General features: G+C 44.3%; 1 protein-coding gene across 4 annotated transcripts in view; it reads left to right on the plus strand.

Annotated features, from left to right (window-relative positions):
- BICRA (BRD4 interacting chromatin remodeling complex associated protein) overlaps positions 1-20,724 on the plus strand; it is a 102,728-nt gene extending 82,004 nt beyond the window's left edge. For 2 of the 4 annotated variants that reach the window (XM_028742010.2, XM_028742013.2), the window contains 8 exons: positions 280-604; positions 3,177-3,304; positions 4,410-4,535; positions 5,811-5,875; positions 6,545-6,693; positions 8,171-8,265; positions 10,278-10,380; positions 11,362-20,724. In XM_028742010.2, coding sequence (XP_028597843.2) covers positions 280-604; positions 3,177-3,304; positions 4,410-4,535; positions 5,811-5,875; positions 6,545-6,693; positions 8,171-8,265; positions 10,278-10,380; positions 11,362-12,578 — 2,208 coding nt within the window. In that variant the 3' untranslated portion in view covers positions 12,579-20,724. The remainder of the gene's footprint in view (positions 1-279; positions 605-3,176; positions 3,305-4,409; positions 4,536-5,810; positions 5,876-6,544; positions 6,694-8,170; positions 8,266-10,277; positions 10,381-11,361) is intronic. The other 2 variants (XM_028742012.2, XM_028742015.2) reach the window with 2 other exon arrangements.
- The last annotated feature ends 309 nt before the right edge of the window (positions 20,725-21,033 follow it).

A 21,033-nucleotide genomic window follows, 5' to 3' on the forward strand; every position in this document is an offset into this window, starting at 1 on the left:
GTAGGAAAGAGCTTTTTCCTTTTTTGTATTGGTGAAAGTACTTCCATTATTTGCAGATAAGCACGGAATTTTTTTAAGAAATCAAACATGAGAATGTGTTCGGTGCTTATCTCTAAATAGTAGGAAAGTTTTGCATCCTCTGACCTATGCCGTCTTACCCATACTCCCAGATGTGTGGTTCTGCACTTAGTTGATTGCTCAGGAAACACATAATTTGGCACGCTCGCAGTGTTGCCAGTGGCTTTGGTGGGTTATTCTCTGGCTTTTTATTCTATGCAGATGCCCCAGGGGATTATTCTACAGACGAAGCAGCCAACTTCCACTAGCCAAGCACCGCCTGTGCTGAGCCAGTTCAGCAGCCAGCCCTCCTCAGTCTTGGTTAGCAGCCAAGGACAGCAGGTCACAGTATCAACAAGCCAGGCACCACCGGTTCACAGCCATGCTCCTGTGCCTGCCACCGTTCAGCCTTCCAATGCAGTTTCGAGCAAGGCAGCTCCAGTGCTTGAAAAGGGGCAGGTCCAGAGAGGAGGAGGAGGGCAGCCTGCACAACCTACATCACTCCTCCAGCAACAAACACCTGTGTTGGTCAAATCGGCATCAATGTGTACGTTGATAAAACACTGTTTGGGGTATGCTTGTGGGGCTGAATTTGGGGGAGAGGAGGACTGCATTGTTTTATCAATCTTTCCGACTGTTGCTGCTTGTCTTTTGCTCCATATATTTGTGTATATCTGCCTGTTGGTAAATACCGTATTTTTCACTTTATAAGACACACCAGACCACAAGACGCACCTAGTTTTTGGAGGAGGAAAACAAGGGAAAAAAATATTGTGAATCTCAGAAGCCAGAACAGCAAGAGGAATTGCTGCGCAGCGAAAGCAACAATCCCTCTTGCTGTTCTGGCTTCTGTGATAGCTGCGCAGCCTGCATTCACTCCATAAGACGCACACACGTTCCCCCTTACTTTTTAGGAGGGGAAAAGTGAGTCTTATAGAGCAAAAAATACGGTAGTTTCTTTTCCCCTGTGCCGTTCACTCTTCCAACCATGTGCGTGCATGCACCTGTCTTGTATGTGCAGTCCAGTGTAGAAAGCAAAGGAAATACGTGCAAGCTTTGCAGAAGATAATGGTTTTTTGAGACAACAGACTAGTGTGAGAAACTGCAGAGTAAAAGTTGCAGTGTTCAGCTCCATGCAAAATGGTGTACCTTTTCATCCCCAGTTGTTAGGACTGGCCTTGTTACAAGGCAGGTAGAGGTGCCCACATCAGGTACTGCAGCCCACCTTCCTGTCCCTTGAAGTTGCTGAGGGTTCTTCCTAGGTTTTGATAAGAGGCTTCATGCCACAACGAAACAGGAAATGAGTTGTTGATGGCAGGTGACACTGTCAATAATTATTCCCAATGCCAATAATAGCCAATGTATATAAATGAATGAATAAGGCACTGGTATGTGTGCATTCCACAAAAAAAAGATTTAAGCCACCCCAAATCAGATATCCATACCTCCAGGAAAGTGTCCTCTATGATATGGCATAGAATTGAGTGCAGATCAATTCTTTGCTTTGGAATCAATGATCTGTCAAACATTTGGAGTGGCTCAAAGCTTATTGTGGGGAGCGCACAGCCAGTTTCCTCCCACCTTGGCAATTGCAGGCATCACCTCACTTACGCAGGAGTTTCGGAACTGTATATGTTGTCCTGTGCTTTTTGCTTATGCATTGTTATCTGCCCGGAGATCACCTTATAAAGGGCAAGATATAACACTCATAAACACACACGTGTATATATATTGTATATGCCACTAAGTTCTGTGAGGAGAAGGAAAAAGATTGCCCTTTCTATTACCCAGAAACTGGAATAAACTACTACTGACCCTTTATATTTTTTCCTCTCCAAAATTAAGATCCCAATCAATTCCTCATGCAAGTTTGCTCCAACCTGGATGGGTTTTTAAGACACGTATTTGAATTTTTGTGGGCTTTTAAGGTTTTGATGCCTTATCTCCAAAATCACGAGAGATAGAAACTTGTTCCTTCCCCCCCCCCCCCGACTTTTTTAAAAGCAAGAATCCTGTTACACCCCCTCCCCTTCCACACATGAAAGTCCAGATTCCATGTGGAATTCTGCCTGCCTGCCATGGCCAAGGGAAAGAAGGGTTCCATTGTTTTTTCCCCAGATTGATTGAAAAACCAAACAAGATCTGACTTAGCAACATTATTCCCCCCACCCCCCGTTGCTCTCAACTTTCCCTGCAGTATTCTTCCCCCTGCTCTTCCACATAAGATTCAAGCATCTAGCCCTTTCTCCGTTATTGTGCTCATTAAAGATTCCTTGGCACATTTCCTGAGAGCAGGAATGTTAGCCCTGCTGGCCTGGCTAACCTCCAATATGAATAATGGCCTTCTCCCAATCCCTTGCAATGGAAGGGCAGAGACTCTTTGCTTTCTTCACTGAACTGGTGGAGCAATCAAAGGGTTGGCTTTGGACGCAGGAGCTAGGATGGCCAGCTACGGAATGTCAGGGACTGCTGTAGTCTCCAGACATCCTTCAGGATGGTCGGTATCCATTTTTTAAAATGCTGCCTTTTAGGGGTAAGGGCTTTATGTTTATGTACTTGGGAGTAGCCTGGTCATAATTGAGGGGGAGAAAAGAACATTAGGAGTCAGACAGACTCTTTCAGAAGCCAGCTTGGATGGAAAAAGAAGTTGAAAGTGCCAGCAAGGGGAGATAGCCTGTTCTTGCTGATATGCTCTGGTATCTTATCTTCTCCCTTCCGTTTCCTCCTGGCAGTGGTTAAATGAGATGAGCCAGGCCTTAAATCACCCTGGAAATCAAACCTCGTTTCTATGTTTGGCTTCTGGTTGCAAGGGTAAGGGAGAAGGTAGCCACCAAGTTCCACGCATGACTGCAAACATTGTGTTTGTGGGGAGAGGGAGAAAAGCTTGCTCCCACAATCTTTAGTCCATCCACTCCCTAGCTACAGGTTTTTTTAGGGACCAGTGATGCTCAAGCATCTGTAAAAAAAAGGAAATTGCACCACCGGGCACCATATAGAAAATCCAATAGAGAGATGTAGGACTCAAACTGAGATTCCAGACACTATTTTTACAACTTGAAAATGTTCCATATATCATTTTGAAATCTCACTCGCTTGTGTTTTCTTCCCCATTTCTCTAGCTATTGCTGCTGCAGCTCCTTCTGAGAGTAAAACATTTTCCAGCAGCGCCACAACCATTTCTGGAGGGAAAGCAGCCACTGGGCAAGCAAAACCTGCAGGTCCTCTTGCCATTCAGCAGCCAGTTCAGGTGGGATTGTTAAAGCAAGCTAAGGATTCTTTGCAACAAAACATACCCATGCTGATAATTGCCAGTGTTTATTTTTAGCACCAGCAGTATGAGTCTTGCTTAAGCATTGTATTGATTATAGAATCAACACTGTCTCACATAGAAGGTTTATTAGCAGTAGATGTCACTGAGCTATCACTCTTGGGGCCAGATCATCCATATGTACATCCATATATACATATTTATTTTTCAGTATGATATATAGTGAATTATTTACAGTTTTTGCCTAATAGACTAAGTAGTTATTCATGATTATTGTTAGTAGTTAATAATAATAATAATAATAATAATAATAATAATAATAATAATAATAATAATTTATTATTTATACCTCGCCCACCTGGCTGGGGTTCCCCAGCCACTCTGGGCGGCTTCCAAAAAAAATATTAAAATACTGTAATACATCAAACATAGTTAACATAGTTAAACTTAAATAGTTCCAACAGCGTAGTTTGAACTACTATCTAGTTGCAGTAGTAAACACGTTGCTCTTTTGTGCTCTGCCATCAACTTTTGCGATTTATGAAAATAACCTAAAGTATATCTTTCCATACTCAGGGCTTTGCATTGCTTTAAATAAAGTGCTTTACTCTTTTAAAAATGCTGTAGTTATCCACATAGCTAAGGGTTTGCAACTGCAGCACTGAAGAATTCTGATACAGTGGTGCCTCGCAAGACGAAATTAATCCGTTCCGCGAGTCTCTTCGTCTTGCGGTTTTTTCGTCTTGCGAAGCAAGGCTATTAGCGGGTTAGCAGCTATTAACAGCTTAGCGGCTATTAGCGGCTTAGCAGCTTTAAGAAAAAGGAAACAAACTCACAAGAACTCGCAAGACGTTTCGTCTTGCGAAGCAAGCCCATAGGGAAATTCGTCTTGCGGAACGACTCAAAAAATGGAAAAACCCTTTTGTCTCGCGAGTTTTTCGTCTTGCGAGGCACCGCTGTACCTGTCTCCCCAAGCGTTGGCAATGCTGTAACTGTGTTGCTGCTAACTTCCTTTGTGTGTCTGGTTCTAATTCATTACAATCGAATTCATTACAATCCAACAACCTTCTTGTGTCTTTGGCAGACAAAGCCTGGAGTCATTAGCTCTGTGTCAGGCCTGAACCTGGGGAAAGGTCCGTTGCAGCTCCAGGTGGTTGGGAAGGGGTTGCCTCAACTCATGCCTTCAGCCCCATCCCAAATCCAGCAGCAGGTGAGGAGCCTATGCACTAGCATGCCGCTTTTATTCATTCATTTAAATATTTTTGGCAAGCTGCTTCAGCCAAATCATATCCCTTGAATCATTTCAGCCAGAATAAAACCTCCTGCAGCTCAAACCCATTACATCAAGTGCTGCCCTCTGGGGCAGTAGCCCTTGTCCTCTTTTGTGCAACATTCTGCAGAAATTCGGAGTGTGCTAGCATGCCTCCCTTCGGTCTTCTCAAAGCTAAACAGTCCTTCAGCCTTCCCTCATATGACTTAGTATTCCATACTTCTAACCATCTTTTTTGCGGGACTTGACATATTTCCTCAGGGCCTGCAAGACAGAGCTGTTCCGCCAGGCCTTTGGTTTGGACTCAGTCTGACCCTTATATTTCCCTCCCCTTATGATTTTGATCTATGGGCTTTTAAAATGAAGCTGCATTTTAAATTGCATTTTAACCTGTATTTTAAATTGGGTTTTTTCCCCTATTATGTTTTTACTGTAATTTTACTGGTGTTAGCCGCCCTGAGCCCGGCTCTGGCCCGGGAGGGTAGGGTATAAATAAAATTTATTTATTTGTTTGTTTATTTATTTATTTATTTATTATTATTATTATTATTATTATTATTATTATTATTATTATTATGTCCTCCTTTTGAACCTCTTCCAATTTGTCTGATGGTTCTAAGGATTTGCGAAATCTCCCATCACTTTCTACGAAGGTCTCTTACTACACTGATATGTTTGCCTGATTAGCGTTGCCATAATATGATTAGTAATATGATTATAATATGATTAGTGGGACGCGGGTGGCGCTGTGGGTAAAAGCCTCAGCGCCTAGGGCTTGCCGATTGAAAGGTCGGCAGTTCGAATCCCCGTGGCGGGGTGCGCTCCCGCTGCTCGGTCCCAGCGCCTGCCAACCTAGCAGTTCGAAAGCACCCCCGGGTGCAAGTAGATAAATAGGGACCGCTTACTAGCGGGAAGGTAAACGGCGTTTCCGTGTGCGGCTCTGGCTCGCCAGAGCAGTGATGTCACGCTGGCCACGTGACCCGGAAGTGTCTGCGGACAGCGCTGGCCCCCGGCCTCTTGAGTGAGATGGGCGCACAACCCTAGAGTCTGTCAAGACTGGCCTGTACGGGCAGGGGTACCTTTACCTTTACCTTTAATATGATTAGCATCTTCGCCAGAAGGCTGGCCACTTACAAGCAGGAGGTGCTTTTCTTTGTGGCCTCAAATTCACCTGTTGCTCTTTGTTCTTACGTTGTTGTTTTTTCTCCTTACCAGTATGAGGGCAAGCTTGGAAACCTGAAGAAGCCCCCTCCCATGCTGCAGCCCAGCAAGGAGGCTTGGTGAGTCTCTACCAGAGCCCCTCAACAAATATTCAGTCCTAAGAACAGAAGCAAAGCGGAGGAATGCTAGTGTTTTATCAGGGTGGGGATCTGCATCTGGCCGGTGGGTCGAATCCAGAACTGGCCCACCCTCCACAAACCACTTTTTACAGGGCAGTGGGGTCACCCACCTGTCAAATCACCTGTTGCCATATGACATCAGGTGATTCAACTTCAGAGGAAGAATCAGAAGTGCACTATGGATTCATTCTTTCTTTTTCTGCAATCCCAGCTTGAGTTCTCAAGCTGCAAGAAATCCTGCCGAAAGCGGAATGCAAACCCCACTTTGGGCAATTATTAGCTCTGCTCAGGAGCTCTAGAGTGGAACCAAATTTAAAAGACACTAAATGGAATCCCCGTGTGCAGAAGAACGACCTAAGTTCTTTGTTCCTTTGTAGCCATATATATGATTTCTTACCCAGTCTTCACCTTGAGATCCCATGGCAGGTTATAACAATGAAATCTACAATCATAGAACAAACATAACAATTACATGGAGCAAAGTGGTACTGGTAGCTGATATTTGATATCTGCTACGGGGCAGGTGAACATGGTTTGGGGGGGGGGAACAACCTCGTGGGCCAAATTAGCACCCCTGACAAGCTTAATCTTTTTTGCTGCTTCCTTTAGTTTCTTGGAACAGCTGCATAAACACCAAGGAGCAGTGCTGCATCCTGACTACAAAACCTCATTTCGGTCATTTGAAGATGCCTTACAGAGGCTCCTACCATACCACGTATACCAAGGAACATTGCCTTCTCCCCATGACTATCGGAAAGGTGAGTTTTGTCTGGGATTCTCCTGCATCAGATGCAAAGAGATGGATTGACTCTTGTTTCCCATAGCTTGTCTGCTAATTGTCCAAGCATTAGCTCCCCCTTCTATTAAACCCCACTACTCTGTATCCTTACTGATGATCATAATCCTAAAAGTAAAAGCTAAGATAAAGCAAAAGCTAAGTTCCCAAAGTACTTCATGTGCATAAAGTAATTGTTCTCCTTGAGGGCTCAGTACTACCATCCCTGCTATGCTCACTGGATTGTGGGTGCTGTGAACTGGGTATCTTCTAGGGCTAGGCCCATAGGATTGCAGTGGGAATGAAGAAGAACACCTACTCCAATTAAATCCAGAATCCTGAATTCCTAATAGGTTAGTACACCTACTCTAAGCTACCCTTTTGCATTTTTTATTTTTGCGTCTTTGATGCACGTTGCACACAGCTGTGCCATGTGGGTACATGTTTGTATATGCAGGTTCTAAACTTTCTAGATTGCTTCATGCATCTTGATTAAAATAGGCCCTTGCCTGTGAAAATTCATTCCAAAATAAACTTGCCAGTCTTTCAGGTGCCGTATTTTTCGTCCTATAGGGCGCACCGGCCCATAGGACGCACCTCACTTTTTTTTGGGGGGGGGGAATGAATTAAACTCCCGCCGGGCTTGCAAGGCTTGCAGATAGCTTCCTGAAGCCTGGAGAGCGAGAGGGGTTGGTGCGCACCAATGCCTCTCGCTCTCCAGGCTTCAGCGAAAGCATGCATTCGCCCCATAGGACACACACACATTTCCCCTTCATTTTTGGAGGGGAAAAAGTGCGTCCTATGGGGCGAAAAATACGGTACTTTCTTTGCAGTTAAAGAGAAATATGGCTACCATTTTAGCAATACTTACATTAGGAGAGGGGAGGGATATTAGGGAGGAATGTGTGTGTGCTGTCTGGAAGGAAGCAAGATCCCTTTTTCTCAGGCAAAGTGTTTCTCAAGAGGTATCAGAAGGAAATGTTTCAAAATTGATGAATGACTATTATAGATAGATAAAAGAGGATTTACTCTACTTGACTATTTTGAGGACAGGTTATAACAATGTATAAAAGTCATAGCAGAAATTGGTAATTGTGCAGGTGATGTGTAGGGAGAAGGGATGAATGTATTTTGAAATGATAGGTGGAAAAGTTATTTTATTGGGAGCAGCAGCAAAGGGGGGAGGAAAATAGAAGGGACTTTTGGGGGGTGGGAAGTCAACTTTTAAATTTGTATTAATTTGGTAACAATTCGTTAAAAATTGTGGAAAATCAATAAAAGTAATTGGCCAAAAAAGAGAGAAAGAAATACTTACATTAGTGCATTATGAATATTCTCCAGCAGCAAGAAGGGTTTTCGTTACAGCAGGTCCCATTCACAGGAGGCAATCATATAACCACCACCCCTCTCTCCCTCCCTCCCTCCCTCCCTCCCTCCCTTCCTGTTCTGCTTTTTTCTAGTAGATGAAGAGTTTGAAATGGTGTCTACACAGTTGTTGAAGCGCACACAAGCCATGTTGAACAAATACCGCCTGCTGCTGTTGGAGGAATCCCGGGTAAGAATTTCTTCTCTAGCTTCCTCTTTGAACAATTAGTTTTCCAACAAGTATCCTGATCTAATCCTGGCCTTTGCCAGGAACACTCAGCCGGCTGATAACATGGTTGTGTTTGGGAGGAACTGTTGCAATCATATGGTACACTCTTGAGTTTGGTGTGTATTTTTAAAATTATTATTGTAAATGAATATGATGGAGAAGTGATCTTGTAGGAAAAGAATAGGCAGGGATGTAATATGTTGCCAAAGCCTCCTCATTTTCTCCCAAAGAAACCAATGTTCTGTGCCTAGAATGAGCTAATGAAAGTCAATACAAGACACCGGTATGGTTTATTTGCAAAGATTTTCCCAGTTTGTGTTATTTCTTCTGAACCAGATAGTTGAGACTTTGCAGAGTTTGGGTGGGAGATGCTTAGGAGAGGGGGTTGCGTTGCAGGCGTGGACTGGTGGCAAAAAGAGGAGGTTGGGCAGGTTGAGGGGCTGTAAGGAAATGGGAGATTAAATGACTGACGGTAACAAGGAAGAGACTGGTGAAGGGCAAAGACACCCTGGTCCTTGAATGCCGGAACATGAACAGTGTTGCATATTTTAAAATATGTATCTCCACCACTATCAGGGCTAGAGGCTTCTTATGTGTCGGTTTACAGGTGGATTTCCACTTGCACTCATCTGTGGAAAATGAGCAGCTCTGTACAGTAGATTATCCCCGTTACCAGCTTGTTTAAACCCATATCAGTTCATAAAAAAGAAGTGGACAATAGTGATAAATTTGCAGGTGGGAGATTGGAACCAGCCTCATCCTTTGAGCGTGGCAGAGCCACCCTGGTGGATTGCCAAGGATTCCCTTGCTTAGGAATGCCCCACGCTTGATCACATTTCCTCCCATTTGACCTGATTGCTGGGCTAGTAGGGGCTTTTGCATTTATCTGTACAAACAAAAGGAAATTCAGCAGAATAAATGTAACAGTTCTTTCTCCTGCCACTGGCTTCTTAATCAATTAATATGGATCCTTCCTTCCTTCCTTCCTTCCTTCCTTCCTTCCTTCCTTCCTTCCTTCCTTCCTTCCTTTTGAATTTCTTTTACGACACACATACACACATTAAACATAATAATAATAATAATACATAACACTAAAACTAAAACAGAGAAATACAACTAAAACATTGTTACTTACAAAAGTTTATACAAACAAATGAACATCAATATATATACACCATACTTCATTTCTTCTCTCCTTCTAATTGACTTCCTTCATCCTCAACACGGTTCTCTTTTCGTTTTTGGTAAACTATTTTCTTCTTAATTCCTTATTTTTCTTTCTATTTTTGACTTACATAGCTCAATTTATTTTGCAGAAGTTAATCGAAACAAGTCCAAGTATTAATTCGAGGGCACTGCTTTTTAAGATATTCTCTATATTTTCCCCTGTCTTTTTGAAATTTTTGTTTGGGCTGATCCCTGATAGCTCCAGTCAGTCTGGCCAATTAGATATAATCCAATAATTTATCTTGCCATTCTTTTTTTAATCTGTGTTATTTCTTTTTTCCAATTTTTGGCAATTAATGTTCTCGTGGCCCCGTAGCATAAAATAATTTTTTTTTCTTTTCTCTGGCTATATCTGTATCAAGTATCCCCAGTGAAAAGGCTTCTGTTTTCTTAATAAAATTTTGTTTGAATATTTTCTTTAGCTCCTCATATGCCATATCCCAGAAGCCCTTGATTTTATCACTGTCCATCACATATGTATGAGTGCCCCCTCTACTTGATTACACTTCCAACACAGATTTGATTGTTTCTTACTTTCATCCTTGCCACAGCCTTATAAATGTACAGAAGCCACCGCCCTGAGGAGCGTCAGTCTAAATATCAACAATGAGGGAGGCAGCAGCAAAGGGAAGGAAGTTCCCAACAATATGTAGATTGGGAGGGGGTTTTCATGAGGCTCAGGTTGGCGTTTCTTAAGTGCCTGCTTTGCCTTCCCCATGACACAATATTTTGTCCTCCATTGGCAGAGAGTCAGTCCTTCAGCAGAGATGGTGATGATCGATCGAATGTTCATACAGGAAGAAAAGACCACCTTAACTCTTGATAAACAGCTGGCAAAGGAGAAGCCAGGTGAGGAAAGACACGTTTCGTTTCCTTGTGTAGCTTGCTTATTCCAGTGTATCTGTTTCCTCCACTCCCTGCCCTTGTGCTTTTGAGAAAATGCCAACTGTCTTTCTCTTGTCAGCGACCTCCACATCTGCCATTCAGGATTTCCAGGGCAGAGGACTGACTCCCAGGCAGGCTTGACCTCCAGTATTTCTCATCTCAGTTTGGATGATCATATCTCAGTTTAGTAAAGCAAGATATGAAGGCGTCTCTGGCACACAGCCCTGTCTCTCCTCCCTTCGCAGTGCACTTCTGCAGAATGCAGAACCTGAAATGGGAGACTTTTAGATATCAACGGTTTGAAGATGGTTTAAGACCTAGAATTCCAAATGTAGTAACCAGAGTTTCCTGGTTCAGAAGAAAAAAACAAGTGTGCTGCGAAGGTAAGAGAGAAGTGGCTGGGTGCCCAGCCAAAAAAGGCTTAAAGGTGTTATCCAAATGCATGATGTGTGGTCAGTGAGTAGCCCACAGAGCAATTTTATCTGGCCCCCACTGATCCTACAAAGTTTTAATCAAGGTATAGTAAAATGTTTTTTGAACCACCATTTCACTTATAAGGAAAATAAGCAATAAATCTCCTTCTGTGTTTTGTATCAATATATGTGTGTGAGATAGCAGAACAGTTTCTAGAAGCATTGGTTTGACTGACAACCTGCCTCCTGAGGGGGAATCTTACAAGAAACACATTTGTGACCTACCACCTGAGTGCATGCACTCCATATCTGCAGAGCTTTTGCTCTGAGGCGATGCCAATATTATTATAGAGAGTCGGCATCTGTGAAAGAGACTGAATTGTTCCAGCTTTAACTGGAGAATACAGTGGCCCGTGACACTAAAGAAGTGGGCACCTCTAGGTTAAAGTTTGCTGTTGTTAAGTCAGTGGTGGCGTGAGAAGACCTCCGTCTGTTTTTGTCTGAAATAGTGACACATGTTGTTCTCTTGCAGATGAGTATGTTTCCTCATCCTCGCGGTCGCAGAGTTTTGCTTCTTCTCTGGCTCAGGGTGCTCTGTCCAGCAGTGCCGCTCTGGCTTCTGAGAACCTGAAGGCACCTCCGGTGCAGATGGCAACCCAGATCAACCCAACAAAACTGGTCATCAAGCACAGCGGAGGCTCTCCCTCGGTCACGTGGGCCAAGGCCTCTCCCTCATTAGATGGTGACGAGGATGCCTTGCCCTCCAGGAGTAGGCCGCCCATCAAAACCTACGAAGCCCGGAGCCGGATTGGGCTGAAACTGAAGATCAAACAGGAGGCGGGCCTTAGCAAAGTGGTTCACAACACTGCCTTGGACCCGGTTCACCAGACACCGCCACCCATCTGCACAGTGATCAAAACAGCTGACCAGCACTCGTCGGCTTCAGCCGTTGCCACCACCACTGCCGTCTCAACGGCGGGGCAAATGAATGGGACCGTTGATCATATCACAGCAGCTCCAGTGGAGAAAAAGCCCCTTGTGACTTACTGCAGGCTTCCCCTCCGTAAGACATACCGGGAGAATGTGGACGCTTTTGTAGCGGATAAAGCCTCTGACACCTGCCTGAAAGAGAGCAGCCCGAAAGTCGATATGGTGCCAAGCACCCTCATCATCAAGCAGGACGGGGGCTCCAGGAGCGTCATCACTTCCCGCAAAACCCACGAGAGCCCCTCCATGGCTGGGGCAGAGAAGAGCCGGTCAGAGGAGGGTACCAAGCATACCTTTTTCAACCGGAGCGATGCCCGTTCCCTCGTGATGCAAGAGAGCCCCACCCCTCCTAAGACCGACGATTCAACCAGTGGCCTTATGAAGGAATTGGCGGAGGTTGAGGATGAGTTTTATCACCGGATGATAAAAATCGAGCCACCTGACCATGGTTCTGCCTCTGAACTCACATGGGACGTGCCCCTGCCCCCAGCCAAACGCAGAAAGTCAGAGTCTTTTGATGTGGACAATGCCAGCTTCTCCAGCGACAGCCCCCCAGATGACTCGCTCAACGAGCACCTACAGAGCGCCATTGATAGCATCCTGAACTTGCAGCAGCCTCAAGCTGGGGGCCAGAACACCCGAGCACCCTCCTCGTCATACAACTCCTCCTCCTCCCCTTTCTCTTCCCCTGTCCACCGCACAGACGCTTACCTTGCCCCCAATCACAATGGCGGCCTTGGAGCAAGGACGTTGAACAGATAACAGAAATCTATACCAAGCAGAGACTGTACAAAGAGAGCCAAGGACTGGAGCTGCTACAGCTTCTGCTGGCTGGGAAACGGTTGGAAGCCAAGGTGCCACTTCCCAGAGACCTGATAGAATAGGGCTGATACCAGAAGGGAAGAGCGGGGATCTGGGGTGGGGCGGGCAGTGAGAATGTCCTACAGAGGCTTCATCCATCCAAGTGTTTATATGATGGGTTTTGGTTGTTGTAAAGCTGCGGCTGGATTTACAATATACTTGTCTCATCACATGCACCATTTTTAAAGAAGAAGTTCAGCAAATGCGAGGCAGGCGGGTGGGGGTTGGATTGGGGGCCCATAGGTGGTAGTGTTGGCTGTGTAATATTTAGATTCTGTAACAAATTGCTAATTTGAATCTCTGATGATAATTGGGTTTTATTCCCCGCCCCAAACTCCACACCTATATTTTGGACATTTTCACAAATCCCAAGCCAGAAGCCAGCGGGGAGGCCAAAGGAATGGGGTAGGGCAGGGGGACAGCTCCAGAGGAGTTGCCACAAGGGGCAATTTATGTAATTGATTTTGTGGGGTTTCTTAAGTTATTTTAAGTATAAACTGTCTGCTTTTTCTTTCCTTTTTTAACGTAAAAAAATAGAATCTGAACAAAATGCAAAAAAAAAGAAGAAAGGAGAAAAGATACAAACACTAATGGTTTAAACAAAGAAGTGTGGGTTGAGTTTACAAATAAGTCCTTTTTAAAGAGGAAGCCAGTCCCTCCCCAGACATCCATGGGTCTGGTTAACGCAATCGGGATCAGTGAAACTAGGAAAGTTCTGGCAAGAGGGTGTACATTTCTCTCTAATGTCTTCCCCCCCCCTTTTTTTTAAATAAACCAACCTGTCAACCTTTTGTCAAAAGAAATCTATTCAAGATGCCAGAGGTGTACAGTTGGTTGGGCATTCCCAAGAGAGGGGACTTGGAACCCCAGCCAAGCACAGGCAGGAAGCCAAGCAAGTTTTCTCTTTGACTTCTTCCTCCTTTGCAGCAGCTGCCAGGTTTTCCTCTCTAGTTGCATCCTGTGGCTTCAGTTTCCCACCTTGGTTTCTTCCATTTTTAAAACCACAGCATTGCACCTCTCCTTCTGCTTCCTGCATGTGGACAAAAGTCATGTGATAGGATGAGAATCCTTTAGTGAAAACTGTCAGCGTCTTCCTCTTGCTAGCTGGGGGATAAGATAGCAGTGCCTGGGGGCTTGTTAACATAGCTCTGCTCTGTTCTCTCTCTTGGCTGTTGCATTTGTTATGACTTTTGACTTGAGATCTCCCATTTTATTTTCCTATCAGTGATTCTCATTTTGTCTACTCTTGATATCTACACCCCCAAAACAAAAATAATTATGTGTGCAGGATTTATGGAAGTGTTTGCAAGCAAGTCACATCCTGGTAGGGCAACCTTGCTTTCAGATTCTTAGATTACCTCTGGCTTTATTCACAGAAAAACAAAGAGCTAAGCATTCCCCACATTACAGCATTGAGTTGTGTGGGAACAGAACAGCTAAGGTAGGACGCGGTCCTTGGTTAGCCGCAGCTTGGCAAAGCTTAGGCTTGATCGCATGAGAGATTGGTATGTGGAGAGTGGCGTACAAATGAAGCAGTATGAGATCTGCCGTCCCAAGTCTTCCATTCAAGACTCTCTCCTTTTCCTTGACAGGTGGCAGTCATAGTATGCCCTGTTAGTATTCTTTAAAACTTGCACTGGACCTGAAAATACTGGATTTCTTGTCAGTGAGTCCTTGGCATGATGGAATCTGCAGCTGCAACCTTCATGCACGATCACTTTGGGCTCCTTCTTCTTCCGCAACCAGCTTCCTTGTCCCTGCAGGACATTTTGCCACTTTGCTTAGGTGCCATCTCAGGCCTTTGGAAGTGCCATCTCTCTCGTTTCTCTCCTCTGTGGTGTATTAATGTTCTTTAGTGCCACATACTCTATAGGGACGAATGCTCTTCCACCTGAAAGTGTTGCTGAATTGGCGTTTGTTTAGGAGGTGTCTCTTAGCCTTCTTCAGAGAGAGAACCAGGGACCTCTTCACTTCCTCTACTGCTGGGTTGTGTGAGGAGAAAACTTCAAAACAGGCTTGGAGGTGGGTTGTCAACAGACAGTCTTCTGTTTGGGGAATTTTGAGTTAGCACAGAACCATTTGGCAGACAAGCTGGAAAGGTAGCAGACTTGGCTTTTTTAAAGAGCAAGGGTGATCGTTAATCAAGTATTTTTGTGACTTAGTGTAGAAGCTTGTTGTAAACATGGTCAGGACTTGGCCCTAGTGGAAAACAGGGCATTGATGAGTAGAAATTGGTTCTATATTAGAGGTGGTGCCGACTCCAAAAAGCTGGACCACTTCTCCCTTATTTGCAATCACATAACTTTATCCTTAGGGACGCGGGTTCGAATCCCCGCGGCGGGGTGAGCTCCCGTCGTTCGGTCCCAGCTCCTGCCCACCTAGCAGTTCGAAAGCACCCCTAAGTGCAAGTAGATAAATAGGTACCGCTTTATAGCGGGAAGGTAAACGGCGTTTCCGTGTGCTGCGCTGGTACAGGCTTGCTAGAGCAGCTACGTCACGCTGGCCACGTGACCCGGAAGTGTCTCCGGACAGCGCTGGCCCCCGGCCTCTTAAGCGAGATGGGCGCGCAACCCCAGAGTCGGACACGACTGGCCTGTACGGGCAGGGGTACCTTTACCTTTAACTTTATCCTTGCTGTGGTTTAAACTGGGAAATAATGCTCCTTCTCCTTGTTGATGACTTTTTCATAACTTGAAGGTTTATATACTCTCCCACTAAGGAAAGGTGATGAAAGCTTACTACATTTTTCCAATTTTGAATCTCTCCTTGATCCCAGTACAGCAACATGAGCCTGTACCTAAAGGTCAAAAAATTGTATTGTTTTGCATATGGACCTCAAGAGTAAATGTTGCTGCCCTTTGGGTTTTCAGATGAAACTGTCAGGGTACTCCATGGCACATTCTTGTGATTCTTCCTAAATCCTGTTACAACACAGTTACAACGCAGTGCAGCTCTGGAAGGGCGGTGCTTGGTTTGATTCTCAAAGTCTTCAACCTTATGGGGGTTTCCCCCATTTAATTCACACTCTTCCAGACTAATCCTCAAGTGACAGACTGGATGCAAAAACAAACGCAGACCATATTTTCCTGCTTCCAGGTGCCAAAACTCCCCTCTGGTTATGTCTGTGTCCTCCTCACCACCATGCGTTAGAGACAGGTTTCTTCTGCCTTGAGCCTTCTGTATTATATCCAAGAGAGCATAAAAGCGAGAATCTGGTGTTTGCACTTTTGCTCAGCCCACTGTGTGCAAACACAACGCATGTGAAGATAAGTTATCCTAGAGTTCATAGCCTGCAGAGCCATACTATATCATTAGTATGTGCGCATAGAAATCATCATGGTTTTGCAAATAGGATAATTTTCTACATAATTGAAAGAGTGAGAGAGCACCCCCCCAAGAAAAAAATCACTATCCAGATTCAGCGCCTGCTTCATTGTATGAATGCCCTACTCACTAAGGGAGTATAGCTGGTGAAAAAAGAAAGGGGTAAAATTGTCTGTGTTTCTTCCGTAGTTCATGGCCCCCATTTCCTAATGTTTTGTACTCTTCGCAGTCTTGAAAGTTTACTTTCCTCACTCTCATCCTGTTAGGGAGAAGGACTCTCCATTGTTGTTTCAGAGTTGAGTCGGAAATGCAACATATACTGTTGTGCTTTTAGCTCACCAGACTGTTAAGGGCATGTTTGGATTCCTACTGAGTACAATTCAGTCGTGAGAATCCAGCGCATACCGTAATTTTGCTCGTGTGTGCCCCTTTTGGCTACTGTAGGTCTCTCTTCTTCCCAGACTAGTTATGCTACCTAAAATCAAAGCAGACACGCATACCTTAGCTTACAGCTTGCGAAGCAATGGGTGTGCTGCCAAAGAATTCTGCTTTCTTTATTCTCCAGCAGGGCCTGTATGCTCATTATTTTCAGAGTTGCCTATTAGCAAACAGCCAGCTTTATCAAACTACCAAAATTGGATTTCTTCCTCTGTGCCACTGCATCCCACATTCCCTGCTTGTAGGAAGAAATAAAAGAAATATCTTTTTTGACATCAAGTTTCAGATTCAATGCAGGCCAGCCTACTCTTTTGGCGGCTGTCCCACAGAATAAACCAAGAGCCAGAAATAAGGCCCAGCAAGTCTGACTGGGAGATAAGCTGTTTGTCCTTTTGTAATAGTGCCAAGTGATCTCCATTCAGCCATTGGCTATAAATCTTTAATTTTCCCTCTTCTCCCCTCAGACTTCTTTATTTCTTTCCAAGGGGAAAAAAAAAGCTATAATTCTGGTTTCCAGGAGTCGGGAATTTGTTGCAGCTGCCTTCTGAATTCTTTCACATGCTCCTTTCCTACATTCCCCCATCTCCAAGCGGTCCTGAGACAAAGTCTCTTTGATAGTTTCCTCCCCTGGTGTCCACCATCATCACCACCACCCTGTCCCTGGCCAAACTCTGATGATAAAATGTCATGAAAAGTATTGAAAGGGTTTAAAAAGCAATTCTGGGGGGCGGGGGGGGGGGAGAGGCTGCAGAAACCAAAACTGTATGGACGCAGCAGCTTTTCTAGTTTTCTAGTTACAGGAAAATAAACATTTCTTTTGAGAATTTTAGCTGCCATTCTGTTGTGTTGGAATGCCGCTTTTAAAAATGTGAAACTCCCCCCAAACAGCTAAATGTATATTCTTAAATCAGGGCCTTCAGGAGGATTTGGAACTCAGAACAGTGAAAACATCCTGGCTAGCTGTGTCTTTTGGGTACCGAAAAACTGATGTTCTCAACTCTTTCTTTTGCTGACTTCTCTCCCCACCCCCCACCCCCCACCCCGCAAAAACCAAACACAGTTAAGTGAGGCCTTAACATTATCAGTGTGCTTCTTTGATTTATTCATTCTAAAAAGGAGTGTATGTGTGAGAAAGAGAGTTTGTCAGTGCTTGCAGAAACAACCGGGGCAATTTAGAGAAGTCAGTACATCTGAGATAACTTCTTTCCTAAGTAAAGATGAGGGAGTAATTAGGATCTTGTCGGCAGCTGAATGGTCCAGCTCCCATGCAAGCTTTCTTAAATGTATTACCGTATTTTCCGTCTATAAGACGCCCCCCATGTATAAGACGACCCCTATTTTTGGGGACTCCGATTTAAGAAAATGGGAAGACATGGCCCCCATGTTATAAGATGCCCCCAAATTTTGGGCATTATGTTTTAGGGGGAAAACTAGTCTTATACACGGAAAAATACGGCAGTTTGTTGGTGTTTCGGAGCAGTTTTGCCCCATCTCTCACTCCTTGCATTCTCTGTGCACTTGTGTGACTTGCTCTGCTATTTCTTTTGCCTTTGCCTCATTCTCCCTTGGCTACTCGCTCCCATGAAGCTACTTGAGCATACAAATAATTTTATGTCTACCTGTTCAGTTGCAAAGCATGCTTGGCAGCTATCTGTCAAAATCTGTTCTAGGATGTGTGGGTAGAGAGCTGGCTAGTATCTCTAGTATGTGGATAAAGAGACTGAATTCAGGCCTTTAAAATATAAATATATATATATATATATTATTTTCATTATTATCTTGCCTTACCATCACTCACACTTTTTGACCGAGGGCAGAGAACATGTAAACCCACCTGTGTTGCATTTCTTCCTCCAGGCCTCTCTGTGCACACAGTACTGAATGTACCTGCAGACATTTTTTTCTTTCCTCTGGCTGGTTGTCCTTGTTAGCTGCATTTCACCACCCCACTGCCCCCCCCAAAAAAAAAACAATAAGAGAGGGAAATACCAATAGTCCTTCTACCCAAAAATGTTGTTACAGGGGAAAGGCAGAAAGTACTAGAGAATGTCCACTATTGGTCCAAGCCTATTCCTTAGCATCAGTTCCTCTTCCTTTAAACTTTACTGTGTCTTGTGAAGTAGAGAAAAAAGTTTGTGTCTTAAAAATGGAGTTTACTGGAGAAGTTTTTGGGGATATAATTGAACCAAAAAGGGGGTTTGAAGGTCTAAATTTCTCTCTCTTTTTTGTCTTTGACAAAGTGTGTTTCAAAACTCGCCCCATCTTACTAATGGTGCAAATTGCTTAAGGAAACAGAATACCAGAGCCCACTTCCAAGTGTTGTGTGTTCCACTGCACACAAATGAATAGTGCCTCGTGCAGGAACTATTGTGTCCACACCAGAGTTTCCACAAGGGATTTCTGGATCAGATTTTCTTTTAAGAGGATGCAGTTCCACTCAGAAAATACCCTGCACAGCCCCCATTCATATCAGTGGGGGATATGAGACTGTCCCAGTGGATTCTGTCTACAAAAACCGCAACAGAAGAACGGCACTGTTCCTGTCTTATGCTAGGTAAAGGTAAAGGGACCCCTGACCATTAGGTCCAGTCGTGGCTGACTCTGAGGTTGCGGCGCTCATCTCGTTTTATTGGCCGAGGGAGCCGGCGTACAGTTTCCGGGTCATGTGGCCAGCCGGACTAAGCCACTTCTGGTGAACCAGAGCAGTGCACGGAAACGCCGTTTACCTTCCCGCCGGAGCAGTACCTATTTATCTACTTGCACTTTGACGTGCTTTCAAACTGCTAGGTGGGCAGGAGCTGGGACTGAGCAACAGGAGCTCACCCCATCGCGGGGATTCGAACCGCCGGCCTTCCGATCGGCAAGTCCTAGGCTCTGTGGTTTAACCCACAGCGCCACCTGCGTCCCTGCAATCTCATTTCATTGCTCTCTTATTTAATTTTGGTTCTGTGTAAGGTGGCATTTTAAAACTTACTTCTTGCAAGGAGAGAAAGCCTTTGGGGATATTCCAAAACACGTGCCCACCCTCCTGCTCCACCCACCCCACTTAAAAGGGGTGCTCCATCGCAGAACATTAGCTACAGCCTTTTTAAGAGGAGGCCAGGAGCAACCAGGACATGTTCACGCTTTGCCACCCTGATCCAGAGCCCTGTACACATACTCTGATGCACACACAGCAGTCCTGCACACACGGGCTTTCCCAGCCAGAGTGCCACACGGAACGCTCACTAACTTGCCTCCACTGGCGTAAAAAACAACGACGGCTGATTTGGTGGCAAACAGGTTCCTCTTTCATCGTGGAGAGGTGCTGGAGGAGTATCCCAAGCAGAAACAAAAACCAGGTTTGGTTTTGAAACACTACTTGCTGAAGCTTACAGTGCTCCCCACCTGTAACCCCCTTGTTACCATAATGTGGGGAGGGGGGGGAAACATATATGGTTAGGAAGCAATAAGGGATGTTCTGACTCCCAGGCTGGTGGGGTTTTTCTTCTTTTTTATATATAAATATATATATAAAAATGTATATGAAATTGTTTGGCTTTTTGTTTAGTGTCCTTTTTTTCCTTCTTCTAAAAAGTGTGGATTTGGGATTGTTAGCTCATTTGTTCACCGCCTCTTCTCACTACAAAATAGTTAAGCAGGGAACTTCTTCCCTTCAGATTAGAGGTTGATAATACACACCGGCACCCTCATTATTATGGGAAAAGTATATTTTACGACATCTTTTCCAGTATTTTTTTAAGCCAAGAGTTCTTGTCTCATAGCTGCAAAAGCGGAAGGGAAGTCCCTCGTCTCTTTCTGCGTGTTTAGATTTTCATGGAGGTATTTTTGGTTTCTAAGAGAGGGGTATTGGAGAAGAAGAAGGAGAGATACAGATCGCTACTCTTAAGAACTATCCAACTGCCCACTTCAAATCATTGCCAATTTAGGACTTAAATGGGCTTGAGAGGGTAATTCTGAAAGGTCATTTTCAAAATTGATGTAATTTCATTTAGGCCCATCCAAATCCTTCAGCGTTTTCGATCCAAGAAATAACAGGAAGGCTTTCCAAATACGAGGAAGCAAAAAGTAATACCCCATTCATTTTTAGTATTAAAAAAAACAAACCAGTTTTTCTTTCCTCCCCCCTGCTGGTACCAGTTTGAACTTCATCACAGTTCAAAAACGAAATATAGTACTATAAAATAATTTTGTACTGTATTTATTGTGTATAACAATTTTTTAAAAGAATTATGTACATTTAGTACTTCTGTGTAAATTAAATTGCTCTTCTTTTTAAAAATGGTATAGGAATTGCTTTGGTTTTTCTTGAAAGACGGGGGGGGGGGGACAGACTGATGGGCTTTTGGGTTTTGTCTCCTGCTTGAGAATTACAAAAAGGGTCCAGAACCAGCTGTTTCATGAGCCAGTGTGAGATGAGAACCTCAGTTGGTCATGCTTGAGATAATGTGGGACACAAGCACATGTGCTGGGCATGGTGATCTGCTGGGATGGGAGGGGCAGCAGCAAGGCAGAGGAAAGTCTTCAATCAAGTGGAATACAGTATATTGTAGAAATTATTGTATCCAATAGTGAAAAGCTACAACTGAAATCC

The sequence above is a fragment of the Podarcis muralis genome, chromosome 7, assembly GCF_964188315.1.
Source record: "Podarcis muralis chromosome 7, rPodMur119.hap1.1, whole genome shotgun sequence".
Classification (NCBI taxonomy): Eukaryota; Metazoa; Chordata; class Lepidosauria; order Squamata; family Lacertidae; genus Podarcis; species Podarcis muralis.